This window comes from Saccopteryx bilineata, chromosome 1 (assembly GCF_036850765.1).
Source record: "Saccopteryx bilineata isolate mSacBil1 chromosome 1, mSacBil1_pri_phased_curated, whole genome shotgun sequence".
Classification (NCBI taxonomy): Eukaryota; Metazoa; Chordata; class Mammalia; order Chiroptera; family Emballonuridae; genus Saccopteryx; species Saccopteryx bilineata.
In genome coordinates this window covers 23,908,576-23,935,486 of record NC_089490.1, presented here as the reverse complement: position 1 = coordinate 23,935,486, position 26,911 = coordinate 23,908,576, and the positions used below count along the sequence as shown (strand labels likewise).

General features: G+C 41.7%; 1 protein-coding gene across 2 annotated transcripts in view; it reads left to right on the top strand.

Moving 5' to 3' along the window:
- CYP39A1 (cytochrome P450 family 39 subfamily A member 1) overlaps positions 1-26,911 on the top strand; it is a 77,471-nt gene that overhangs the window by 715 nt on the left and 49,845 nt on the right. The window contains exons 2-7 of one of the 2 annotated variants that reach the window (XM_066251893.1): positions 6,311-6,446; positions 9,006-9,180; positions 10,734-10,883; positions 12,296-12,389; positions 17,159-17,263; positions 24,495-24,585. In XM_066251893.1, coding sequence (XP_066107990.1) covers positions 6,311-6,446; positions 9,006-9,180; positions 10,734-10,883; positions 12,296-12,389; positions 17,159-17,263; positions 24,495-24,585 — 751 coding nt within the window. The remainder of the gene's footprint in view (positions 1-6,310; positions 6,447-9,005; positions 9,181-10,733; positions 10,884-12,295; positions 12,390-17,158; positions 17,264-24,494; positions 24,586-26,911) is intronic. The other variant, XM_066251900.1, reaches the window with a different exon arrangement.

Here is a 26,911-nt window from a genome sequence, read left to right as displayed (position 1 = left end):
TGTAAAAATTGCTTGCAAACTTGTATTTTTGACTGGTGTCGTTAATTCATGGTGATGAAATCCATTTTCCCTGGGCACTACGGAGATTAGTAATGGTTGTTGTAGTAGATGTCTTTGTCCTTAAAATATCTTTCAAATATAGCATATCTTGCAAAAAGAGTATATGGAATACTGCCAACTCTTTATTTTAATCAATGCTTAATGGAACTTTTTCTTGGGCTTGTCTATGTATTGTGTGGTTGTGTTTTTTGTAATTAGCCAATTGTTTCCTCAGAATAAATTCCTAAAAATGGAAGTGCCCAAAGAACATGAACATTTAAATGATCGATATTACTGTGTAACCCTTGCGAAAGGATTTGAAAATATACACTTTCTTTTGAGTGTAGGTAGGGGATTGCCTAGCTCCTCATTTCCTGGTCCACACAAGGAATGATGATTCTTCCTAGTCTGACAGATGCAAAATAATGTCTTTTACAGAAATTCCCCTTTGTCTCCTATAGACTATTTTAGGCATATGATTTTGATAATGTTTAGGGAACGTTTTTTACGAGCTTGTCTGAGAAGGTCAAGCAAGGTCACAAAGATTTTTTGTTTTCTTCTAAAAAGTTTATAATTTTGCATTTTACATTTTTGTCTGTGATCCACTTTGATTAATGTGTGTGTGTGTGTGTGTGGTGTAAATAAGGCGTGAGGTTCATTTTTTTCCTCCAATCTCAATGTTCAATTGTTCCAGTATCCATTTCTTGAAGGACTTTACTTTTCTCATTGCATTGCCTTGGTAGGTTTTCATAAATTAGTTGAATGTATATGTGTAGATCTATTTCTAGCTTTTCTACCCTGTTCCATTGGTTTATATGAGCACTCTTTCGTGAACATTACACTGTCTTAAATGCTATAGTTTTATAGTAAGTCTTTAAGTCAGGTAGTGGAAATGATCTACATATATTTTGTAATTGCATTGATATTCAAGATTATTTATATTTGAACTTTAATATAAATTTTAAAATTTGCTTGTCAATTTCTATTATAAAGACTGCTGGAATTTTGATTATGTTTGTTATATCTGTAGAAAAATTAGGGGAGAACAGACTTTTTAACAATAGTAAGTCTTCTAACCTGTGAATGCTCTATATTTTTCCATTTAGCTATTTAATTTCTTTCGGAAATATGATGTAGTTTTTGGGGATGAGGTCTTGCCTGTGATTGTTTCTCATATATTTTATATTTTTGAGGCTACTGTAAATAACATTGTTTTCAAACTATATCCTGCTGGCACATAAAAATATAATTTTTTTAAATTTTAACTTTGTATCATGTGACCTTGTTAAATTCACTTATTAGTTCCAATAGTTATTTTGTAGATTTCTTAGAGTTTTTAAACATAAACAATGTCTTGCAAAAAGAAATTTATTTCCTTTTTTCCTGGTGATATATATGTCGTTTTTTTTTCCTTGCATTATTACAATCAATAGTACCTCTAAATATAATTTGGAATAAAAGTGGTGAGAGTTGATAAGCTTATCTTTTTCCTAATCTTAGGTGAAATGTGTTTGATATTTCACCATTAAGTATAATGTTAACTATAGGTTTTTTGAAGGTGCTTATTTCAGTCTTGACCTTCAGCCTGTACTCAGAATTCACGAAATAAATAGTGACCTATTATTGTTTCACTTCTGCACAGTTCTCTCCTCTTTGGAATGTTAGCCCATTTAGTTTTTACCGTTTCCCCGATTCTCTGATGCTTTTAAAAATATGATATTTGTAATGTATTCACCTTTTTTTAGTTGGCAGTCAGATTCTTGGCTCAACTGGTTCTGCCACATCCTACAATGAAAATATAAGCATCTGTGTTTGTTTAAAACATGCAGAGTATTCCCTGAGTCCTGGTTCATTTAAAAGTCACTTAATGATGGATATGGCTTTTTTCTCATATTTTGCTATTATAAATAATGTAGTAACAGATGTATGTCATTTCTGTGTGTGCGGGTATATCTGTAAATTAATCAGACTCAAAGTGTAAATGCATTTGTAATTTAGGGTGAAATAGGAAAACTTTTCAGTGTTTTGAGCAGAGGAGTAATGTGACCTGATAAATTTTAAAAGGTCACTTAGTTTACTCTATTAAAAACAGGGACATAAGGGTAAAAGCAGGAAAATAATTTGAAGATCATTGCAATAATTCAAGCATAAGATCAGAGTGGCTTGGACCGTGGTGATAGCAGTGGAAGTTTGAGAAATGGCTGGATCTCTTTTTAAGGTGGAAGCAACAAGCTTACTGGTAGACTGAATGTGGTGTGTAAAAGAAGGGAAAGGGTCAAAGGTGACTCCCAAGAAGTGTGGCTTGAGACACTAGAACGTCAATGGTCACACGAGATGGCAAGGTTGCAAGAAGAACTCACTGAAAGGGAGATTTAGTTTTAGATATGTAGAAGTTTGGGGTTTTGACATCCAAGTGGAGATACTGAGTTTAAGCAGTTGGATAAATGAATTTGGAGTTTGGGAAAGAGGTCCAGGTGTGGGAGGGAAGTGGGTATGGCTATAAAAGGGGCGTATGTGGTATCTTTGTGGTGATGGGAATAGTCTGTACCTTGATTTTATCAACATCAATAGCTTGATTATGATACTGCACTATATATAGCTTGGCAAGGTGTTAACACTGGGGGAAGCAGAGTAATGGGGACGTGGGATCTCTGTTTTATTTTTTGTGTTAGTCTACATTATCTCCAAGTGAAAAGTTTAATAAAAAAAGCAATACAAGCTCCTCATCTACAACACACTGCATGTGCTTGCCTGGACTTCATTACACTCAGAGTGCTGGCATGGCACAAAAACAAGAACAAAAGGAAAGCAAGTAAGACCAAAAGAGCCCATTGTTAACAGAATTTATAACGTTGAACTCCACCATTCACACCGTGTGGTCATTTTGCAATAAGTTACTTTAAATACCACTTGTCAGCAGTTGTCCCAGCTATTCGGTGTGTTTAAGCTTGGCTCTCCTCCCCTGTCGCCTGGGTGCCAGGCCCTGTTACAAAAGGACACTTTCCTAATGGAAATTTAAGAATTCTCATTTGGACAAATCTGTAACAAAGTGAAAATCACTAATCTTCTAAGTATTGACTGCGGATGATTGTAGAGAGGGATCATCGGGAAGCAGTGTTGGCGCCTGTGTGGGAGGCAGTTAGATATGAGAAGAGCAAGGACGTTGGGCCAGGTACAGGCGGGCACCAGGGCCGGAAGCACCGGGTGCCTAGCAACGAGCAGGAGGGGGGAAAACAAGGACCTCACCCGAGGGTGACCTTTCCTCCCCTAGCATATTGCTGATCTTGCAGTTTAGACCCCTTGACCTTTCATGGGGCTGGTCAGGGGGTGCGGCCCCCCCCTCCTGACCTTTCCTCCCAGGCATGTTGCTAGTCAGGCGGGTTAGACCGCCTACGAGGGGGACAAACAATGGGGCCGAGACTGGCTCTGAAACTTGAAGCCTCCAGACAGTGAGGTTCTGACCTGCATCAGATACATCCATCTAGGCTTCCCATGTGTATCAGCTCCAGGCCCAGAGGGGCAGCAAAACCGGACAAGCAAGGCCATGGCTGACGTCAGGACCAGCAGCATCAGCTAATGACCCCCTGCCTGGCACCAGCCAATCAGTGGAGACACAAGGCCATGGCTGACGTCAGGACCAGCGTCAGGACCAGCGGTATCAGCTAATGACCCTAAAAGGACACACCTGGGAAGCTGATGGATTTTTCTCTTGGGATCCTCTCCTCGGACCTCCAGATAAATACCCTCGATAAATACCCTCAAAACAGGACCTTGGGCAGCTCTCTGGGTGGAGCTAGCTTCCTGGGCCTTTGCCCACCCCCCTCCCTAGGCGCGTTTTCCTTCCCTCTCTTTCTTCTAAGCAATAGGCCCTTCCGTTTCCTCTGTGGCTTGTTTCCTGAGCCCATTTCTTCTGTAGCTCACTCCTTCTACCTCCGTGACTGTCTAAATAACCTTTCTCTTTAAGTTTGACTCTTGGCTCTGAATTCCGTCTTAGCCAGAACTCAAGTACAGCGGTAGCTGAACCGAGGTCTGGTCTAACACCTGGTGCCGTTCTCACTACCAACACAGTGAAAGTGAGACTTCACTATTTGGTGGCTGCATGATTATTCTGCCCTCAGTTGCCTGATGATGCCCCACAGTGTGTCACAGGAACAATCACATATCATTTCATGGCAGGTCTGGAATGACTATAATATTGAAGTAGTGACAGATGTAGAAGGTATTTAGAGATATATACTGCTCAAAAAAAATTAGAGAATATTTTCTAGGTTCATATGATATCCCTTAATTTTTTTGATCAGTATATAACTGTAATGTGGTATACTGTATGAGTGATTATTCTAAGAATATATTATATATATTGGATGAAGTAGAGCAAATCACTGTGGGCAAAGGGGAAATGAAATGAGGCAGTTCTGAGAGGGGGCCATGGGGGCCCCAGGAGAAAGCCCTAGAGTTTGTCAGGGAAGCACAATTTAGGAACAAGGGAAAAGCCTGGACCAGAGCCCTTACCGGGGCTTCCTCAGGAAAGGCAGAGCGAGGCGGGGTAGACCGTTTAGGATGGGCTACTCTGGATAGTTCCTGTGGGCTTTGGGCTATAGGGGTGGTGTGTAGTTGCAAGCTACCTGGCCCTGGGATGATTCAGGGCTTTGGGCTGTAGGGGTGGTGTGTAGTTGCATGCTACCTGGCCCTGGGATGATTCAGGGTCTGGGAAATATTGGCTTGGTGTTTGAAAATTAGACAAGAAGGTAGTTGGGGGTAGGTTGGTTGGATTGCGTGTGAAATGTTTGCTCCCGGGTGGCTCTAAGCCTTAGAGTCTAAGGATTGGCTAGCTCTAGGGGGCAGTCTCCCCCCAGGAGGAGTGAGGCCACCCATGGCAGAGCATCAAGAATGAAAAAATAGACACAATATATAATTGGGTCTGTGATGAATAGGATGCCAAATAGACACAGATTCTAAGAAAACATAGTTGAAACAGTGGGTTCATTTAATGAGGGACTCCTGAATAAGATTTGGTGAGGGAAATGCTAAATTGCAATTAGAGGTCAATGAAAATAATGAAATATTGCGCCCCCCCCCCCCGCCCCACAGTAAAGTCATGGGCTTCCTGGACTCCAACCCCTGACGCGAGGGTGCTTGCAGGCTACTAGGAATGATCTGATAGTGAGGGCAGACTGGTGACATGGGAGAGAAAAGGGGGACTTGCAGAACAAAGAGAAGGGAAGAGAGCACAGACTGTCACATAGGTAGGGAGAGTCGGCATTTCCAGGGGCAGGACCCCCCACCGGTGCTGTGCACAGAGGGAAGTCTGGAGAACGGTCCAGATGTGTGCGCTTTGCAGGGTTTGGTGGTGAGAAGCCGAGAGCGCCCTCATCCATGGCTTCCTTTTTCCCAGTGAGTGACAAAGCAGGAACGTGATCTCACAGTGCAGATAGTTGGGCAGGTTGTGTAGATGACATAGTCACTGTGGAAATGGAGAGAGTGAACACATAGAGAACTTTTAGCATTGCAAGACATTGCTGAGTGACCACGGGTTTATGGTAAAAGCAGTCAGCAATTCTGTTACCTTTTTCCGGAACAAAATTGAGCTATAGGCTGCTTATAACCTACTGAATCTTGAAAGCAATGTTCAAATATCACAGGGTTTGATAGTTATTTCCTTTTTACTTTATTTTATTTATTTATTTATTTATTTATTTATTTTTTTTTTTTACAGAGACAGAGAGTCAGACGGATAGACAGGGACAGACAGACAGGAATGGAGAGAGATGAGAAGCATCAATCATTAGTTTTTCATTGCACGTTGCAACACCTTAGTTGTTCATTGATTGCTTTTTCATATGTGCCTTGACCGTGGGCCTTCAGCAGACCGAGTAACCCCTTGCTTGAGCCAGCGACCTCGGGGTCTTGAACCTGGGTCCTTCCGCATCCCAGTCCGACGCTCTATCCACTGCGCCACCTCCTGGTCAGGTTTGATAGTTATTTTTAATTATTATTTCACACTCCAAGAAAGGAAAGTGCAGGTAAATAATAACATGATCAGAAGGAAGGCTAAGTATTAGGACAGAATAAATTAAGATTTATATAATTTAGAGTTGGCCAAATCAGTCAAATTTGGAATTAATTACCATATCTAATGAGAATTTTTTTCTTGACTATAACTTCAGAACTGGGGTTCTTGAGGAACACTATCTTAAACCTAATCCATGGCCCAGTAGCTTATTATCAGAAATGCTTACTAATGTCATCTGTATTTATGTGTTGTTTTCAGTATGGACCAGTGTTTACAGTCTTTGCTATGGGAACTCGAATGACCTTTGTTACTGAAGAAGAGGGCATTAATGTGTTCCTAAAATCCAAAGAAGTAAATTTTGAACTTGCGGTGCAAAGTCCCGTCTATCGTACAGGTAAAGAATATTTTCAGATAGTTCATTTTAAAGACAACGTTGGATTCCCAGAATAGCGTTAGGTAACAGTTCCATCCTTACTCCTTTGTCAGGAATGATGAGGCCCCATTATTTTATTCTGTAGAGTAGGGCTAGAAGGAGAAAAGAGTATTGGATGAGTTTGGTTATTAAAAAACAAATGAAATTGGCAGCCTAGTACAGTTAGATCCCAATTAGACGTGTGAAAGAGATGAGGTTACCTCGCTGATATGTCTTTGGAAAATATTTGGACTCTGTATCCTGTTACAGCTCCCAAGACCTGGCTAACTCTTCTGCTACTGTGTATACAGTGTTCTTCAGGCTGTAGCTCTTGGCTTGATCACATGCTGCTGCTCTGCTCCCTGAACGTAGAATTCCACTGCTTAGTAAGCCCTTTACTAATGGCATTTCCTGGCATAATCTGTAGGGCTATTAAGGTAAGTGGCGCCCTTTCGCTGATTCTCTCTCCTCACAGACTGCTGCATTGTACTGGTCAGCGTGCTGCCACGGTGACTGCCTGCACTTCTTCCCGGGTCACAAACGTGCATGCTGAGGCCATTTGTCCTCCCAAGGACGCAGGGCTGGTTCCTTCTGCGCTTGACACTTTTCTGTATTCACAGTCTGTGCTTGCTTCTACTGTCTGGCTTTTTCAGTGGTGGGATTTCTTTTTTTATTTTTTATTTTATTTATTCATTTTTAGAGAGGAGAGAGAGAGGGAGAGAGACAGAGAGAGAGAGAGAAGGGGGTAGGAGCTGGAAGCATCAACTCCCATATGTGCCTTGACCAGGCAAGCCCAGGGTTTCGAACCGGCGACCTCAGCATTTCCAGGTTGACGCTTTATCCACTGCGCCACCACAGGTCAGGCAGTGGTGGGATTCAAATAATTTAACAACAGGTTCTCTGCCCTCATGACCATTTTAAGTATAAAAAAATGGTATACCAAAAGGGCGTTTATTATTTTATGCATTTAGTAAGTAAGAACAATAAAAGAGGTATACAAAGCTAGATTATGTTATGAGTTTTAAAATATTAATGAAAAAATATTAAATAATACCTGACAAAAAGCAATAAAATGTAGTTTAAGATATTTCCATATTGCTTCTTGATTGGCGCCCTCACTTGAAATGTTTTTCACCTATGGATGGAATGAACATGACTACGGGCGCTTAGATACGCTGTTGCACAGTTGAATATTAAAAAAGAGTAAAGAATGTAAATTTGTGATTTCCACATTGGGCGGCTGCCCAGGGGCCCACCTTAGAGAGAACCCTGATGACAAGTGTCATTTTAACAACCGGTTCACAGAACTCAACAAAATATTAGGTATCGATTCTGCTGAATCAGTGCAAACTGGCTGAATCCCACCACTGAACTTTTTCCTCTTTGCTCCTTTTTTAGGTTCCTTTTCATGTAGCCTTTCACGCATCTTTTTTTTTTTTACCATTAAGACAAAAATGTCTGTTTTAAAAGTTCTCTGTGATCAAGAGCACGATTATTTTTTCTTCTTACTTTCATGAGTATCACACGTGGGTTAAATTTTATGACTGTTTAGTACTTCTTGGTATTTGGACTGTGGAACTCCAGATAAAAGAATGTTAATATTCTGAAAGCTCTTGATCTGTAAGGTCACACATTCCTTCCGGAATATAGACCAACTTATTCACCTGCCCGCCCCTGGGGGCTTTCCTGTATAAGGATTTCTACTTAACAGAGGAAATATGTTAATATTTCCTTTTGAGCCAGCTCCTCATTGCTTGCATGTATTCCCCAGGACAGAGAAGATGAATGCTACAGAGTATCTACAAATTCCTTTTAGTGAAAATGTAACATAAAAGTGTAACCGGTACATAATAGGATGTGAAATACAAAACTAAAACTTATTTTTTGAGAAGTTACTTTGAAGAAAATAAAATAAGATCAAAGAAAAATATAGTGAAACAATGAGTTAAGAAACTCATTCTCTCAGGACCCTCAGCCCAGCCAGGAGTGTGTGTTGTGGAAGGATCAGGAACTCTAATGCAAGGAAATAATGGGGCCAAAGCTACACACGGGGTGAGGACAGGACTCCAGGCGGAAGTCGTATTCAGCAAGATGCTTGACAGAGCAATGGATATTAGCAGGAGAAGTTTAGATCTTTGAGATGTGAGTGTGCAGGGTGGGGGTGAGGTTTGTCAAGTAGAGAATGTTCTGAGCACATAAGACAGCCATGGCAATGCAGATATAAATAAAATAATTTGTGTTTTCAATATGCCCGAAGTATAGATTTGAAAGGGGGAGGGGCTAGAAATATTACTGAAGAGCCAATGAAAATCACTAGAATTGTGTTTTCCAGAGGCCTTTTAATCACCCAGTTATGGATTACGTCTTAAAGCAAATTACCCTTTTACTATCTCACAGTCTAAGTTGAACCTTTACCAGGAGTTTATTTTATGTATTTGGTGAACTTTGGCTATAATTCCCTCCTGATCAAATAATAGTAGAGGTATATTGACTGCTTTAAGGAGTTGTGGCTTCTTTTAAAAATAGGTTTCTTGTTTATAGCATCAATTCCAAAGAATGTCTTTTTAACACTGCATGAAAAACTTTATATCCTGATGAAGGGGAAAATGGGGGCTTTCAACCTATGTCAACTCACTGGACAACTAACTGAAGAATTACATGCGCAACTGGAGAACTTAGGCACTCATGGGACAAGGGACCTGAACGTCTTAGTGAGGTAAATATACCAGCTGGTATTACTTCATCTTGTTCTTTTGGAATAAAAAGATTGGAAGCATATACATTGGACTTCAGAAATTATTTGGTGGATTAATGAAGTCTACCTAACTAGACAGTTAAGAGATTGCGTTCATGTTTTAAATTCTATTAATGGGCAAGTTTTAGTTCAGCACTCCAATTTTATAGTGAGCAAATAAACCCACACATTTTAATACATTTGTAGTCATTTCTTCTTAGTTATTCCATACAATTGTGTACGCTCTAGATGGATTTACCCTTTTTTTTTAAGTTGAATATTTTGGGGTGACATTGGTTAGTAAGATTCCATAGGTTTCGGGTGTGCCACTCCATAACACATCAGCTGTACGTCGCCCCGCGTGCTCACCACCCCAAGTCAAGTCTCCTTCCGTCTCCATTTATCCCCCTTTACCCTCTCCTCAGTCCCCCTTTAATTGTCATACATCCGTCAGAATTTTCATAAGACATTCAGTGTGGTTGGTGATCATTACAACCAGCAGACACTGAGAGGACGAGGAATCATGAAGTGGATGACAAGCATCCAGGAGATGCTTGTGAGACATGAAACGGTGAGCAAGGCTAAGTCAGTGTGGGCCTCACCCCGCACTCTGCCACCAGGGGGTGCCGAGAGGCAGAGCAGGCAGGTGGAGCAGGTCAGTGTGGTAGGTCGCCTCAGCCTTCTGGCAAAGGTAAGGTGTGGGGCGTGGGAACGGTGGGAAAATTCCCCGCCTGCGTAAGGAGTTGCGGAAACTGGAAGTTACTCTAGGCACTTTCCTTCTGAGTGGGAGACTGGGGTCCTGAAGGCGGGAGTCAGCGGTTCAGGCTCAGAAAGCAGAACAGCATTTAATGTTAGCGGTTTTGAAAGAGGGAAAAAGAAAGATACCCAACCAGCCAAACTCGGGCATGCCCAGTATCTACAACAAAACAGCAGATTCTCAGGCATCTCTGAAACTTTTGGAGAAAGGAAATAAAAGTGAGATAAACAGTACTTAGTGTTACTAATCTAGGGCGTATTAATGATCACTGATACTCTTTTACTTAAAGTATGCCTCAGTAATCACTTTATTCACTTTTGATAAAATTTGGTGATAAACACTGTATTTCAATATTTGATAGTTCAAATTTGTAGGATCCTATGAGACATTAGGAAATTTGGTGACGGATAAGTCTGATTATTTTTGCTGCTCTCTGAAGGCATGGACTGGATCTTATTATTTGTTGAATAAATACTTGTTGAAATTGCATTGAATCCATTTATGTGTATCTTACAGTCATTAGAATCAAAGAATGCTTGCTGAGAAAGCATTTTAAAAGCTTCAGCTAAATAAGACTACAATTTCAGTTACCCTTAAGTCATGTTGACAACAATAGGCAAATATTAAAACCTGTTAAGGGTGACTTTTCCTGAAAAAAATCTGTCGTGCAGTATTGCCTACTCCTTATAAATAGCTATTAGATAATGCCCTCTTGGTATCCTGATTTTATATTCTTTGCTAACTGAGTCGGGCTTTTTCTATGTTTTTCTCTTTATAGGCATCTCCTTTACCCAGTCAGTGTAAATACGCTCTTTAAAAAAGGTTTGTTTCCCACAAACCAGAGCAAAATCATAGAGTTCCATCACCATTTTCAAGCTTATGATGAAGGTTTTGAACATGGATCCCAGATTCCAGAATGTCTTCTAAGGTAGAAGACCTTATTTCCTATAATTAATTCATTGACCAAGCTCCTCCCAGCAATTCATAATGTCTCTCATTTCTTTGTTTCGAGTAGATATAACAGCAGTTTAAATGGGGAAGAGAGAGAACCATTTTTTATGACTGGTTTCTTTTTGAAGGAGGAACAGAAGACGCTCTGGCTGGTTGGTTCAGTGGATAGAGCATTGGCCTGGTATGCAGATGTCCTGGGTTCAGTCCCTGGACAGGGCACACAAGAGAAACAACCATCTGCTTCTCTTCCGTTCCACTCCCTTTCTCCTTTCTCTCCCTCTTTCCCTCCCACAGCCAGAGGCTCCTTGGTTCAAGTTTTAGCCCTGAGCATTAGGGATCACTCAGTTCATTTGAGCAACAGTCTCAGACAGGGGTTGCCAGGTGGATCCTGGTCGGGGCTCATGTGGGAGTCTGTCTATCTCCCCTTCTCTCATTTAGAAAAAAAAATAAGAAAGGAGAAACAGAAGAAGAAATACTCATCTTTTTTTAAATTTTGAGGAACAAAAATGAAAGAGAACATGAATAGAGAATAAAATGAAGAATTTATTTTGAGACCTTTTATCCTTTTTATAGCTTATCATCACATTCACTGCTGCAGTTTGACCTGCGTTAAACTGTCACGAGTGGCTGGTCCTAGAATCAGACATCGGTGTCTTCATTCTCTCTGAGGCACAAGTCAGTGTGCTTAAGTGCATTCCTCAGAGTGGGCTCAGATAAATGGGTAAAATGGCCCAAAACAAAGTAACTTAGGACTTTTTGATTTCTTGACAATTGGTCTACAATGGTTAATGGTCAGAAAAGATTAAAAACATTATAGCCAGTTTGCTTTACCTGCCTTAATCCAGCAATGGGTCCCCATGCTAGTTTTCATACTTCTATAAATGACAACTGCCAAGTAAATGAAGACCAAGCAGATCCTCGGCTGTTGGGATTTTTTTATACATTTTTTTATTGATTGATTTTTAAAGAGATGGAGAGAAGATGGGAGAGAGAGAGAAGCATTTATTTGTTGTTCCACTTTAGTTGTGCATTCATTGGTTGCTTCCTGTACATGTCCTGTCCAGGGATTGAACCTGTAACCTTAGTGTTTCAGGATGACGCTCTAACCAACTGAGCTAATTGACCAGGGCCTTTGCCCTGTTTTCTTATTTAATGCTAATCCTATAGGAATTCAAAAATTTATTTGTAAAAGACTGAAATTGCTCCTCACAATTTTCCTTCTGGACTAATAAGTCTGAAGGTAGACTTCTCTTGAAATTCCAGCTGAGGAAGAAAAATTTGGGGGAAATAATTATAATTCCATAGCCATCCCTCATTTCATACTGTAATCTCTTGCTCCTAAATTGCTTTGAAATTAATTTATACACGTATTTTTCCCCCCTCAACTAGAGACTGGTCAAAATCCAAAAGGTGGCTCCTCGCATTTTTTGAGAAAAATATTCCAGATATAAAAACATACAAATCTGAAAAAGATAATTCCATGGTAAGTATACCTTATCTTTTTGTGCTAAAATACATAAGATGATGACAATAATAAACTATGACTGTTAAATATATATTTTCACTAAAAATCATGAGATTAATTACATACTAATTTTTGCGTCAAGCACTGGTGTTAGACATATTTACATACATTATTTTATTATTATATCCTCACAATAGTGAGGTAGGTATATTAATTCTGTCCTACATAAGAAACACATAATGTTACAGACCACCAAACAAAACCCAATTCTGAGGTCTTTATTTATTAATATATTGCATAGGTGGCTGTGTTAACAGTGACAGGTGGGAGTTACGGCAAATTAGGCAAAGAAAACAAATCTCAACAAAATGGACATCGTTCTCAAGGCCACTAGTCACTTCTCTTCAAGTTCAAGGAGGTGATATGGTGTAATTTTAAAAGCTAGGCGCTAGGTGTCGGTGTCTTAAATGTCCTGGATCTGTGGTACCGATGGTACCAACGTTACCTAGAAACCCTGCTATCAGAAACTCGGAGCGGAGCCCAGCGACCTGTGGGGCAGTAAGCCATCCAGCTGGTTCTAGTGCTTGCTAATAAACGATTCTCAACCCTGGAGGCTCATGAGAATCTCTGGGAGCTGTTGGGGAAAATACCTGCTTCTCCAGACCCACCCTCAGACACTGGGATTCTTTTGGTCTAGACGGCCTGGACAGGCGCAAATGCAGTGCCCAGCCCTGAGATCTTGGGTGTGACACCTAGTCTCTTGGCCTCCGTTTGATTACCTGCCTTATAGAGTGGTCGGGAGTTGATGAGTTCATGTTTGTAAAGCACTTGGAACATAGTAAGGACTACCGGAAAGTTGATCATTATTATTCTCATTAAAAAGAACAAAAAACTCCAGATCTTTTAGTATTTAAAGATCGCATCAAAATTATTTTGTCTGTTTTTAGTTAGTATAGCCAGTGTTGTCACAAACAACTGCTTAACACTGGAGAAATCAGCCTTTGGAAAAAGGATGCCTGAATATTTAGGTGTCTTTCTCCTCAATAAAGGAATAGGAAGCTATACTGGAAGGCCCTTCATTCACAAACTATATGTCAACTAATGATTCTGTTTCACAAACAGACCCACACAAACACACGTTTTGTCTGGATTATTTTCTAGGATTTAGGGGTAAAGCCACGTGGGTGTAAAAGCCACCCTCAGATAGATCCTAAATCTGTGGGCCTAGCAGAAAGGGTTTTGAATGCCTCTGCTAAAGCTGTTTCCTTACTCGGAAGAAATGAAGCTTTTTCTATTACAGCTACTCTGCCTGTTGGACTCAAGACAGATTTTGAATTTTGCTGAAGCTAATCCAGTTTTTAAGACTTTGGGACAGAACTCACTGTGAACATTCATGAGCAGGTTAACTTCAGTTTTGTGTGTATCACTTCTGTTTCCCTCCAGAAGTTTTCTGTTTGATACACACATTTTTTAAAAACTGTGGGCTAAGAAGAAAATGAAAGATTCTGTTGTAGTCTGCATAAGTAGATTTCAGTGGCCTACTTAAGCAGAAGACTGAAGGAAGTTTTTTGTTTTTTTTAAATATTATACACCCATTTTGTCACATCATAAATATCAAATGTAGTGGTTTCTTCCATCTGAGTCTAGATACATATTAAACAAATATTCGCATTTACAGAATAGCATATCAAAATAATGAAATATAGCTGTAGGGTTTTTCGTGAGCTATAAACTTTATGTTGTAACAGCTTCCATGCTAAGTACGATAGACCAGCTTTAAATGAAATTTATAGTTGAACTATTTTTAGTTCTGCTGATTTATTATTACAAAACAAAAATCACAATAAGACGCTGCCAACATTTATGGGTTCCTTACTCCAGGCCAGACATAGTGTTAGACATTTCACAAATTCATTTCTCATTTATTTTTCACAACAACTTTCATATCCAGAAAACGGGGAATTATTAAAACCAGACAGCTGAGGATTACAGTGGTTAATCGCTTTTGCAACATTACATGCCTTAGTAAATAACAGCAACAGTCCCTCTTCATATGTTTTCCTTGATAGTGATTTAATAGTTATTTTCTGTGTTGTGTGAGCTGAGGCAAAACGACTGCATTATGGTACCGTGCGATCCTCCTAACCCCTAGCCCACGCAGTTGTGGGTTGTGTCTTCTCTCAACCCCTAGCCCCCGCGGGTTGTGGGTTGTGACTCCTCCTAACCCCTAGCCCCTGTGGGTTGTGAGTTGTGTCTCCTCCCAACCCCTAGCCCCCGCGGGTTGTAGGTTGTGTCTCTGATGGGCAGTGCAGTGTAGTGGCTAAGAGCGCGGGCTTTGTAGCCAGCACCAGGCTCACAGGGTCTGAATCCCCGCCCAACCATTTACACGGTGTATGTCCCTGTCAGTTCCTAACTTAATTGTATTTTAATTTTCTCAAATGTCAAGTGGTGAAGATGAAAGTATTGATTCCTTGGAGTTGGGTGAGGACTGAATGGATTAAATACTTGTAAAGCTCCTAAGTCCCTGCCTGCCCTAGTGAGCAGTGACTTGACATTAGCTACCATTATTTCTGTCACCTGAGCCTGAGTTACTGAAGCTGCAGAGTGCACAAGTAACTTAATGAACATGTGATGGTGTCTGAATTTTTTCCTCATGACGAGGAAGGGGCATAGACAAACCTGGGAAACGTTTCTGTGAGTGTCCGTTTTCTCTGTGGTTTTAGAGAATTACAGTGTTTGTAGTGTACTGGCTCGGCTGGTCTCTCCCATGGTGGGGAACCTGAGCTTCTGTACACTCGAAGGACGAAGGGTTTTCTCCTGATTGCTCCAGAGATGTGTGTTTCTTTTCCTAAGAGGAGAAGTTGATTAAAAATTTTTAAAAAATACAAAAAAGTAACATCTGTCAAGATGGTAACTCATTTAATTCTCACAGCAATCCTCTGACCATTTTGTATGTGAGGAAACTAAGACACAGAGAGCTTAAAGTCACTTGTCCAAGGTTACTGAGTTCTTCAGTAACTAAGCCTAGTTCCCCTTTCACATGTAAGAATCTTGGAAATTGTCCTTTCATCCTAACAAGGAGGGAAAACCTGAACAGATGGAAAAATCAACAACTCCTCTTGGATCCGTAAGAGAAGGATGGTATAGGGTCAGCCACTGGCCCCAAACTGGAGACCAGTAGCCAGCAAATACCCTGTATTTTGTTGAGGCTTTTTGCATCGATGTTTATGAGAGACACTGGTCTGTAGTTTTCTTTTCTTGCACTGTCTGTCTGGTTCTGGTAGTAGGGCCCTGCTGACCTTATAGAACGAGTTAAGAAGTTCTCCATTTCCATCCTCTGAAAGAGATTGTACAGAATTGGTATACTTTCACTTTTAAGTGTTTGGTAGAATTTACCAGTGAGCCCATCTGAACCTGGTGCTTTCTGTTTTGCAGAGTTATTAATTACGGGTTTAATTTCTTTAATAGACATGAGCCTATTTAGGTCATCTATTTCTTCTTGTGAGAGTTTTGGCAGATTGTGTCTTTCATGGAAGTGATCCATTTCATCTAGGTTATCAGATTTGTGGGCAAGGAGTTGTTGAAAGCATTCTTTTTAATTACTATCTTTTTAATTTTCATGGGCTTTAAAATGATGCCCCTCCCTTTTTTATTTCTGATATTAGGAATTTGTGTTGTATTTTTTTTCTCTCTCTCAGCCTGGCTAGAGGCTTATTGATTTTATTGATTTTTTTAAAGAACCAGCTTTTGATTTCATTGATTTTCTCTGTTGGTTTCCTGTTTTCAGTTTCATTGATTTCTGCTCAAATTCTTTTCTTCTGCCTGCTTTGTGTTTAATTTGCTTCTCTTACTGATATCAGAACTTCTTTCTTTTCTAACATAGCCATCAAGGCTATGAATTTCCTTCTAAATAATCCATATAGAGTATTTTCACTGCCCTAAAAATCCTCTGTGCTCTGCCTATACATTTTTGACCATAAAACACATTTGAAAGGATAGAAATAATATGATATCTACTTTCAGAACACAACGTAACTAAACTAGAAATCAATAACAGAAAAGAAAATCCCAAAACATGGGGAGATTAAACAACACACTTTTAAATAACTCATGGGTCAAAGAAGAAGTCTTAGGAGAAATTAAAAATATTTTGAAACAGATGAAAGTGAAAACACAACTACCAAATTTGGGGATGTGATGAAAGCAGTGTTTATGGCAACTTTGTTCATAATTGTTCATACTGAGAAGTATCCAAGCTGCCCTTCAGTACGTGGATGGATTATATACGTGGATGGATTATAATGATAGATGTACGCCCTTACAGGTTTGTGCAAACCCATAGAATCTACAGCACCAAGAATGAATTCTCAGGTAGACTACAGACGTTAGGAAATTACGATTTGTCAATATAGATTCATCCTTGATGAAAAATGTAACGTACCACTGAGTGATCCCGATAGCGGGGAATGCTGTCTGTGTGTGGGATAGGGGTTACATGGGAAATCTCTGTATGTTCCTCTCAATTTTACTAAAAAAAAATAAAGTCTTAAAAAAAAATAACTAAGGCAGATTTTGAAGCAATACAGCAATGGAGTTGAGCTCCACAGTTCCTACTCCTAATTACTATGTAAGAAGTAAGTGTGTAAATCCCTGAGCATGCCTCAAACTGCAAACCTGGGAATGGCGGAAACCATACCTTTTGGATAAAAGAAAACTATGTGGTGTTTTATTAACATTAGTCTTTGTCACATAGCCATGGTTTGACAGTACTTCTTTCTTTTAAACAGACACTAATGCAAGCTTTGCTGGATATCATCGAGACGGAAACAAACGAGCAAAGTCCAAATTACGGGCTTCTCCTACTCTGGGCTTCTCTGTCCAACGCTGTCCCTGTAAGTATATTAGTACAGTAAGGGTCACATTTCTTCTGTGCACTTTCAGTTTTCCCCTTCATTTTTCCTTCCCTTTTCACTTTGTATGGGGAGGAAAAAGACCCAATGAGTTGTTTGTAAGAGAGAAAAATAAAACTGAGTAAAGGCGGTCCTCGGATTACGACACAGTTTCGTTCCTGTGACAGTGACGTAACCCAAATTATGGTGTAAGTCGAAACACACCCTAGCCTAAGTCACTTACCTATCCTAACATAGCTGTAAAATCATAGTCTGGAACATGTTGTCAATAAAAACACAACTAAGCCACAGGAAAAGGAAAAGGACATAAATATTCCATACTACGTATTCTTCCTTCACGCAGCCAAGCCCGTTCGCCCACGTAGTCCGTAAGTGCGACGCTCGTGGCATAAGCCGAAACACTCACGTCTCAGTATCTTTAAGTTTTTATGGGAGGGAGGGTCATACACTCAAAACATCGTATGTCGAGACTTGTAACCCGAGGCCCCCCTTGTAATGAATTCTGATGAGATCGCAGAGGAGGCAAAGCAGAGCTGTGTGGTGCATTCTGTGTCTGCAGTGCAGTGTGTCACCCGCTAGGGAAACGCTTGCCCTCTGGAGTCAGCTGTGACACACCTGCTCTGGAGCACTTTCTCTGTCAGGCAGCATGCTTAGCAGTATTGTTACAGAGGGGCGGGAGGGCCTGGGAGGCTGCCAGGCTCCAGCGTGAAGGAAGGTGAAGTCCTTCCTGGAAAGCAAGCGGGGCCCTCCTAGTCTTCTTCTGTGTGGGACACCCAAGTACTTGGAACCCTGGCACACAGCCCTCTGCGCCCCCTCTCCCCGTTCACTGAGCCTTAGGGGCCAGTCGGAGAGCTTCGTGCTGCAGCTTTTCTGCTCTCCCTCCTGGTCACCCAAGGGACCTAGAGCCTCATGTCCTGGACTCCTGAGCCCTGCACAGAGGCCATGGGGACGGGATGAAAGCCCCAGAAGTGGCTCAGAGCGTGGAGCCTGCTGTCAACAGGCAACAAGACAATCTGTAAGAAAGGCTATTAACACTCCCCCAAGAGGGATCAAACAGAAACACCGTCTCCCCGGTCTCAGCTCAGAGGCAGCTCCCTCACTAACGGGGACCTTTCCTATCCTGTATTCTGCATTCCCAAAGCGCCCACCTTCCCCTGTGCTTCAAGTACATTCCTCTTATGATTCCCCACAAGGCCCTCTGATAAGCCCTTCCCCCCACCCAGCCCCTCACCTCAGCCGCCCCTCTGACCAGGAACAGCCATCCAGCTCACCTCCCTGCTGCCTCATGGAAACTTTGTCTCTCTGCGCCTCCTGTGAGGGTTTTCTGGGCCCGTCAGTGGATGGACCTGTTTGTCCCGCCTCCTGCTCCCAGTCACCACAGCCCTGGCTCAGCCCAGTGAGTGACCCATCCCTGCACCCATCAGTCCCCAGTTTAAGACTGAGTGGTTGCTATGCACAGGGGTAGTTATAAGGCCAAAGGAGCTTACAGTTTACTTGAGGAAGTAGACATAAAACAGATCGGTTCAATCAGTCCATTCAATTCTATTGTTACTTATTCTTTAAGACCTAGCACAGCCCTGGCAGAGTAGCTCAGGCGGTTAGAGCCCTGGTCGGCAAACTGTGGCTGGGGAGCCACAGGCGGCTCTCTGGCCCCTTGAGTGTGGCTCTTCCCCAAAGCACCACGTGCAGGTGCCACCTCGATAAGGAACGTGCCTACCTATATAGTTTAAGTTTAAAAAATTTGGCTCTCAAAAGAAATTTCAGTCGTTGTACTGTTGATATCTAGCTCTGTGGACTAATGAGTTTGCCGACCGCTGGTAGAGTGTCTTCCTGATATGTCAAGGTCTGATCAGGGCACATACAAGAGACAACCAATAAATGTATAAATAAGTAAAACAACAAATCAGTGTTTCTCTCTCCCTCTTTCCCATCTCCTCTCTTTAAAATCAATCAATAAATAAAATTTTAAAATAAACAAAAACAACAACAACAACAAAAAGCTGCGGGAGGCTTGCCCCCCCCCTTTTACTGGAGAGAGAGTAGGTAGCTGGGTGGTTTCAGACGCCTGGGCTTGAATCCAGATATCCCCAGGAACAGCGGGAGAGTCTCAGGGAGGTCATTTAAACTTGGAGCCTGCGTTTACTTACGGGTGAAAAAGGGATGAGGAAACTCCTAGTGAGGTCCTAGGACCCGGGTCCTTGTTCATAGCGACTCATTTCTCTGCACGGTTGTTGTGAGGATTGAAACAAGCCCGCCTGGAACTTGGTGAGTGTGCGTTCTTTGTCTTCGCCCGGCCCCTTCTCCTCCTCTGCACTGTCCCAGTCGCAGTACCCGGCATCTGGGTCCCGTAAGCTTCCCCACGAATGGGGCTGGAGCATGGGAACTCACAAGACTTCTAAATGAGTGGACACTTTGTAACTTAAAAAAAAACAAAACAAAAACTTATAAACTCGACTAAAGCCCTGAGGTGTGTCTGCCACGTCATGTCCGATGGCGGCCAGTTTCCTGTGTTAGGGGGATTTCCTCACCTATATTACCTGAGAAATGAAAGGCTGACCTTCTTTATGTCTTTGTTTCCTTTTAACAGGAACATTCTAATCATCTCTAATAATAAATGTGCTCCCTTCCTTTTCTTCTAACAAAGAGAAATAAGATGTTTTAAGTATTATTTTTATCTCCTTCCTCTTACAAAGGTCAGGGTTGCTAAAGGATTTCTAAATACTGACATTCTAGTTTCTTTTAACCCATTTGAAAAGTTACTGCATAAAGAGCAGAAATAGAAATTCCGGCCTCTCTGCCCAAATGTGTGTCAACCACTGGAATAGATCATATAAAATCGTCTGATCAATCCTTTCCCCTTCTTTAATGACCGCTAATATTAATCTCTGATTTTCCTTACATAATTCTCTTGGAAACCGATTAAGCAATAGCAAAATTAAAAAGCAAACATCAAAACAACTCCCAAAGCAGCAACAAAACAGCCACTCCTGTCACAGGATTAATTTTCGAGATCCCATGAGAAAGGTCCCCCGGAAAACAGGGACACAAAGCCCCATTGAGCTGACGCAGAGGAAGTCAGCTCTTCGGAACTTGTTCCTGGCACTGGTCTGAAAGGATTGAAGTCATTCATTTCAGGAAGGAAGTGTCTGATGATTAGTGAAAAGTTCCATCTCGCTGGCTCTTTGTTGGCACTTCCAAGAGTGCCAACTTGTCGTACAGGCAAGAGACCCCGGAAAGGCTTTAGGTCAGGTCCAAACCCATGTCCCCATGCCGGGTGTTTAATTTCTCTGAGCCTCAGTGTCCTCACCTAGAGTATAGGTCTAATGACATCTGCCTTATAGGAGAGTTGTGAGGATTAGATTGGTAGTGAATAGAAAGTTGGCTAACAGTTTATGGCACAAAATAGGTGCTCAGTAAAGGTTATAGCTTTTTTCTCATATAAAACAGAAAGCCGTGGTTTCAATCGGTCCTTGTTTTCAATGGTCCATTACTAATCCATTGCCCTGGCTTCCAAAACCTGGCACTCAGCTCCCCCAGGGTAGGAGCGGAGACTGTGATTGATCTCCCCACTGCCTAGAGAGTGCTGAGTCCTGCCTGAGCGGTGGGAGGTGGGGTGTGGTGTTTCTTGGTACTGGCATCATATTCTTAGCTTTTGTCCTGCTCTGTGCTCTGCCCCAAAGCCCGTGAGACTCAGAGCTCAAGCTTCAGATAGGCTTGGTGGGCTGGCTGGCCCAAGGTAGTGACCACAATCTATAGATCCGTTTCTATGCTGAAACCATGTTTAAGTTCCAAGAAATTTCTCACTGCCAAATGAACTTTTTAAAGAACATCTTTGCAAGTCTAATCTCAAAACTGACATTTTCCCTTTTTTATCTGCTTCCTTGAAGCTTTTTCTAAACCCGTTCGGTAATGACCGTCACCCCCCTGCCCCAGGCCCTCCCGCCCTCAACTCCACAGCAGTGATTGTCTGTGCCCCCACCCCCACCCCCATTGCCTCTCTGCTTATTTAGCTGTTCTTTCCTCTTGTAACCCTGACTAGATGTGAACGTTCTCTGGGCAGGAGTTATGTCTCTACAAATTCGTGTCGACCGTGATTGGTTGAAGGCTATCTAGCATGTTTTTTGTTTTTTTTTTCTGAAGCTGGAAACGGGGAGAGACAGTCAGACAGACTCCCGCATGCGCCCGACCGGGATCCACCTGGCACGCCCACCAGGGGCGACACTCTGCCCACCAGGGAGCGATGCTCTGCCCCTTGGGGGGGTCGCTCTGCCATGACCAGAGCCACTCTAGTGCCTGGGGCAGAGGCCAAGGAGCCATCCCCAGCGCCCGGGCCATCCTTGCTCCAATGGAGCCTCGGCTGCAGGAGGGGAAGAGAGAGACAGAGAGGAAGGGGAGGGTGGAGAAGTAAATGGGCGCTTCTCCTATGTGCCCTGGCCAGGAATCGAACCCGGTTCCCCCACACGCCAGACCGACGCTCTACCGCTGAGCCAACCGACCAGGGCTATCTAGCATGTTATAGAGACCCCGTCTTGTTTTTATGAATGAAGGAATCCGTGATGCTGAAGAACATACTCGTTTCCTCCTCCCTGTGGCACGGCGCGGTGGGCTTCCCTCGCTGGGCCTTAGCGCCTTTGTGCTCACGTCTGCACAGCAATGGCAAGGCCTGTAGCGGCTGCTCCTGGAGGTCACTGAGCCGGGGGCGGGGGCTCCCCTTTTTGCCCAGCCCTCACCGTGGACTTGACCCCCTGTGGCAAGATACTAATTGGTACTATTGGGAGCATTTTTAACCCCTTTTCCCACATGTGGGTGAACAGAGGCCTCAGGGTCACTTGTTTGTTGATTCAGTAATATAGATAAACTTCTTGCTTACGTTTTACTCTCTTTTACATGCATTTTATTTTTTAAAAAATATTGGTTTTCTAAAGTAGAAAATAAAAAATTTTAGAGGCGAAATCTGTTAAGAAAAAAGGCATTATGATAACTAGTGCCTGAGCAGGTGGTGGCGCAGTGGATAGAACATTGGACTGGGACGCAGAGGACCTGGGTTTGAAACCCCAAGGTCACCGGCTTGAGCGCGGGCTCACCTGGCTTGAACGTGGGCTCACTAGCTTGAGCATGGGGTTGCTGGCTTGAGCACAGGCTCACCAGTTTGAGCATAGGGTTGCTGACTTGAGCATGTGATCATAGACATGACCCCATGGTCACTGGCTTGAGCCCAGCAATCACTGGCTTGAGCAAGGGGTCACTCGCTCTGCTGTAGCCTCCCCCCCCCCCCCCCCCCGTCAAGGCACATATGAGAAAGCAAGCAATGAACAACTAAGGTACCACAATGAAGCATTGATGCTTCTCATTTGTTTCCCTTCCTGTCTGTCCCTATCTATCCCCCCCCCCGTAAAAAAAAAAAAGATAATTAACACTACTGTACAGCTATTTATAGTATAGCTAAATTCCTTGCATTTGTTATAAAAATAAATATTACCAAATTTTAGTGAATCTCTAAAACTCCAATTAAGCATATTAAACTTTAGATCCCTCTTTATAACAATGTCTATCTTCTGTCACCTAAGATTGTTTCCCCCACACACACATCATCTCTGGCTCTTTAAATAAGATGAATTGAGTATGGAGACAGTGAAATAAGAGTAATTGGGCACTTCCGTCTACAGACAATAGGAGAAAGGGCTTGAATGGGGAAATGGGGAGATGGGAGAAGAGCACTCTTGCTTCTACTGTAAAAGTCCCCTAGATGATCTCTAGGGTAATTCTTTCATAATCTGGAAAATGCCACAGAAAGCTGGTCTCTAATTATAGTGTCCTGGGTTTACCACAATTTCTCCGCTGTCAGTTTAATGTAACCAAGGGCAAAATAGTTAGCACTATTAAACTTGGCTTTGTCAGAGCGCTTCCTTTCACACGATTGCTATTCCTCTTTTGACCACAGAGGGGAGTATTGCAATTATATTAAGTTACCTGAAGTCACAACAACAAAAAAAGTACTTCACAAAAGGGACAAAAGAACTTAAGTTACAGGAAGTGTTGTCTGAATCATTTCAGGACTGGTTTTCCTTGATGAAATTTCTTTTATAATACATATTTACTAGGGGAAAAAAAATCCAAGCTTCTTTTAATGATTTTATACAGGTTTGTTGTATTATCCTGAGTTAAGGGAAAGCTAATTTTTCAGATGTATAGCATTATAATTCTATTTTATAATTCTACAGTGAGGAAAGATTGGAAATACTTTTGTTTGGTCTAGAGCAGGGGTCGGGAACCTATGGCTCATGAGCCAGATGTGGCTCTTTTGATGGCTGCATCTGGCTCGCAGACAAATCTTTAATAAAAAAATTATAACGTTAAAAATATAAAACATTCTCATGTATTACAATCCATTCATTTCCTACTGCTCCTGTTCATGGTTGCGGGTGGCTGGAGCCAATCACAGCTGTCCTCCGGGACAACACCAAATTTTTATTGGATAACGCATAACATACACAGATCGTTGTATGGCTCTCACGGAATTACATTTTAAAATATGTGGCGTTCATGGCTCTCTCAGCCAAAAAGGTTCCCAGCCCCTAGTCTGGAGAGAGAGCTGGCAAGCATTCTACGTTCAGTAACACTCTATGAACTTGTGAGCACCGTATCGTGTTTAATAGTGTCTACAAGGACCCCCTGTGTTTGATATTGAGTACCTTCATAATGTGGTGTATGAGATTTTAAGTGTAGTTTCTGAGGCTTATTTAAAACTTCCATGTTTCATTTGTAGAATATTTGACTTGACAATTAGTTTGTAGTCCAAAGAAATTAAATCTTGAAAAATGTTTTTGTTTTGAATTTGGATTCACATTCTTTAGTGGCATAATTTGTTGTTTCTAAATATTTACCATATGCCTATGTAATATTTCATATTGTATATTAGTAAAACATCCCACTTTTCACATTTTTAGTGAAGATAAATTAATCTATATAAACAATATAGTGAAACTATAGTGAGAGAATAAAATGATAAATAGCTCATGAGATAAATAGCATCTATCCATATTTTGTTCATAAAATGTAGTTGTTTTTGAAGAGGTTCTTACCTAACAGACTTTTAAGTTTAATTTAAACATTTCCCTTGTTTCTTTTACATGTTTGAGCCTAATACTAAGTATGCTTTTGTTTACTTTGAAAGAAAGTTATATTTTTTTATGTATATGTTTTTCTTTTTAAGATTGCATTTTGGACACTTGGATTTGTCCTGTCTCAACCCAGTATCCACAAGACCATTATGGAAGGCATATCGTCTGTGTTTGGCACAGCAGGTACTAAAACTGAATTAAATTACAGAATTGAAGAGACATCTAATAATGTGTGCTTATTACACATCATGGGCAAAGCCAAATGCCTGTAATTTTGTAGAAATTCAATACAGTCCAAAATTGAACATAATTTATTATATGTTTTAGGGTAGACATGGGTCAGGTAAAATGCTAGAATTTAATTACTGTCAGGGATTTTAGAGGCCATCTTGCCTGCTGTCTCCCTTATTTTCCAGATGATGACAGCCGCCAGGGAGACGGCGACTTGCCTAAGTTCTCTACATAAACGTAAATATATAGCGTGAAGGGTTTCTCGTCTAACATCTTGGCTCCTTACCTCGATTGAGCTACAAGTCCATAGTTTCGGAATTCACGATTTTTCACATTTTATAAAAGCAGTATGGTACGTAGTGCATATGCTACTTACCAGTACTAATGGGGTAGGGAGGTCAGGTAACATACTACCACCGAAAGAATTACCGAAAAAGTTGTTTGAGAAGGTAGGGATTAAAACCATAGATAGGGATTGCTGCCTCTCCCTTTCTGGGTCAGATTTGAGCTCTTCCCTTGTCATGTGTATTTCTGTTTGTTTGTTTTGTTTTAAGTGAGAGGAGGGGAGATAGAGAGACAGACTCCCACATGAGCCCCAACTGGGATCCACCTGACAACCGCCATCCGGGGCCAATGCTTACACCAACCGAGCCACTGGCTGTGAGAGAGAAAGAAGGATAGAAGGGGGAAAGGGAGGGGGAAAAAGCAGAAGGTCACTTCTCATGTGTGCCCTGACTGGGCATCGAACCTAAGACGCCTGCACCCTGGACCGATGCTCTCTCCACTGAGCCAGCTGGCCAGGGCCCCTTAGCATACATTTTCAAAACAAATCATCTTGAATGGAGAGGGCTGAACTACTTGTTTATTTAGGATAATTTGACCTGTCTGGGGAATAGTTTTTTTAAAAAAACCTTATGAAATATGTCAAATTATGTATTCTAATATAAAAAGTAACAAATAATGTGGGGGGGGGTGAAAATATAACAATAGGACAGAAAGTATGAAAACAGTTAACATTTATCCTTCCCTCCTTCTTGATTGTTGAAAATCTTTTGTTTGGAATTTTTAATTTATTTTCAACCGCTTCTTACTGAGTTAAACCAAAAAGCAAATTAGCTTGACCAACGTGAATATCTGAGCCAAACATTCTGATCCTCGAGCAGATGCTGAATCTCATCTCATAGAAACGGTGAGCCGTAGAATCATGGAGCGCCAGCCACACTGGCAGGCGAGATCTGGAGGTAGCACGGAGAGTCTCCGAGAACGCGGCCTCTGCAGAGCGCGCATCCACTAGGCTGCTGGCCATGCGCCCGCCTGCGAGTCTGCAGCTGACAAAGGGGAATGCCTCCGTGGTGGTCACAGATTCTCTCTCTGCCGTTTCCTTACTGGAGCCTGCTCCTGACGTGGGGCTCTCCACATTCTTGGTCTTTAGGAAATGAAAAGGTACAGATGGGAATGGTGGGAATAATGTGGGAAACCGATCTGACCCCAAGGCCACCACACGAAGATTACCTTCATCTACATTTCTACAGTGCTGGAATCGTGACCTCTTGAACATAGTTCGAATGGAGAAAGAGAACACCTTTTCTCTTTCTTAACGTTCTAGTTTGTTTTAAATATTTTTACTTGGAAATTAAATTTTCTGGGGTGACATTTGATCAACGAGAGTACATAGGGTTTCGGCGAACATCTCCAGAAACTTGAGGCTGCTGACTGTGCCCACCACCCAAAGTCCCGAAGTCAGATCATTTTCCTTCACCGTATACTTATCCCTCTTTATCTCCCTACCCCAGCCCACCTACCCCTGGTGACTGCTTCACTTTTATCTATGTCCCTGAGTCTCAGTTTTGTATCCCACCTATGTGTGAAATCATATAATTCTTAGCTTTTTTCTAGTTTATTTTTAGAACCTGCTGTTCTCCTTTGGCAGAAAATTGCTCCTTCAATTAGTCGCCCCAGTGGAATGGCAATCCTTAAATCAGTGCTTTCAGTTTTCTAAGCACTCTTGTAGAATTGAAAACATTTCATAAAAAATATACCAAACATTTCTTGCCATGCTTGTGTAGAAGAAGTTCAGATCAATGCAAGCCTCAGCTGTAGTAGTGGTTCAGGACTTGAGATGTCGTGAGAGGAGACCGCAGAGCTATGAAGGTTGATCAGGGAATCTATGTGTACCCGTACAAGGATCCTGTCAGAGAAAGAACACTTGAGTGCCTGGAACAAGGATCTGACTGATTCTGGCAGCTTTCCCATTTTTATGTTGTTTTCTATCACAAGA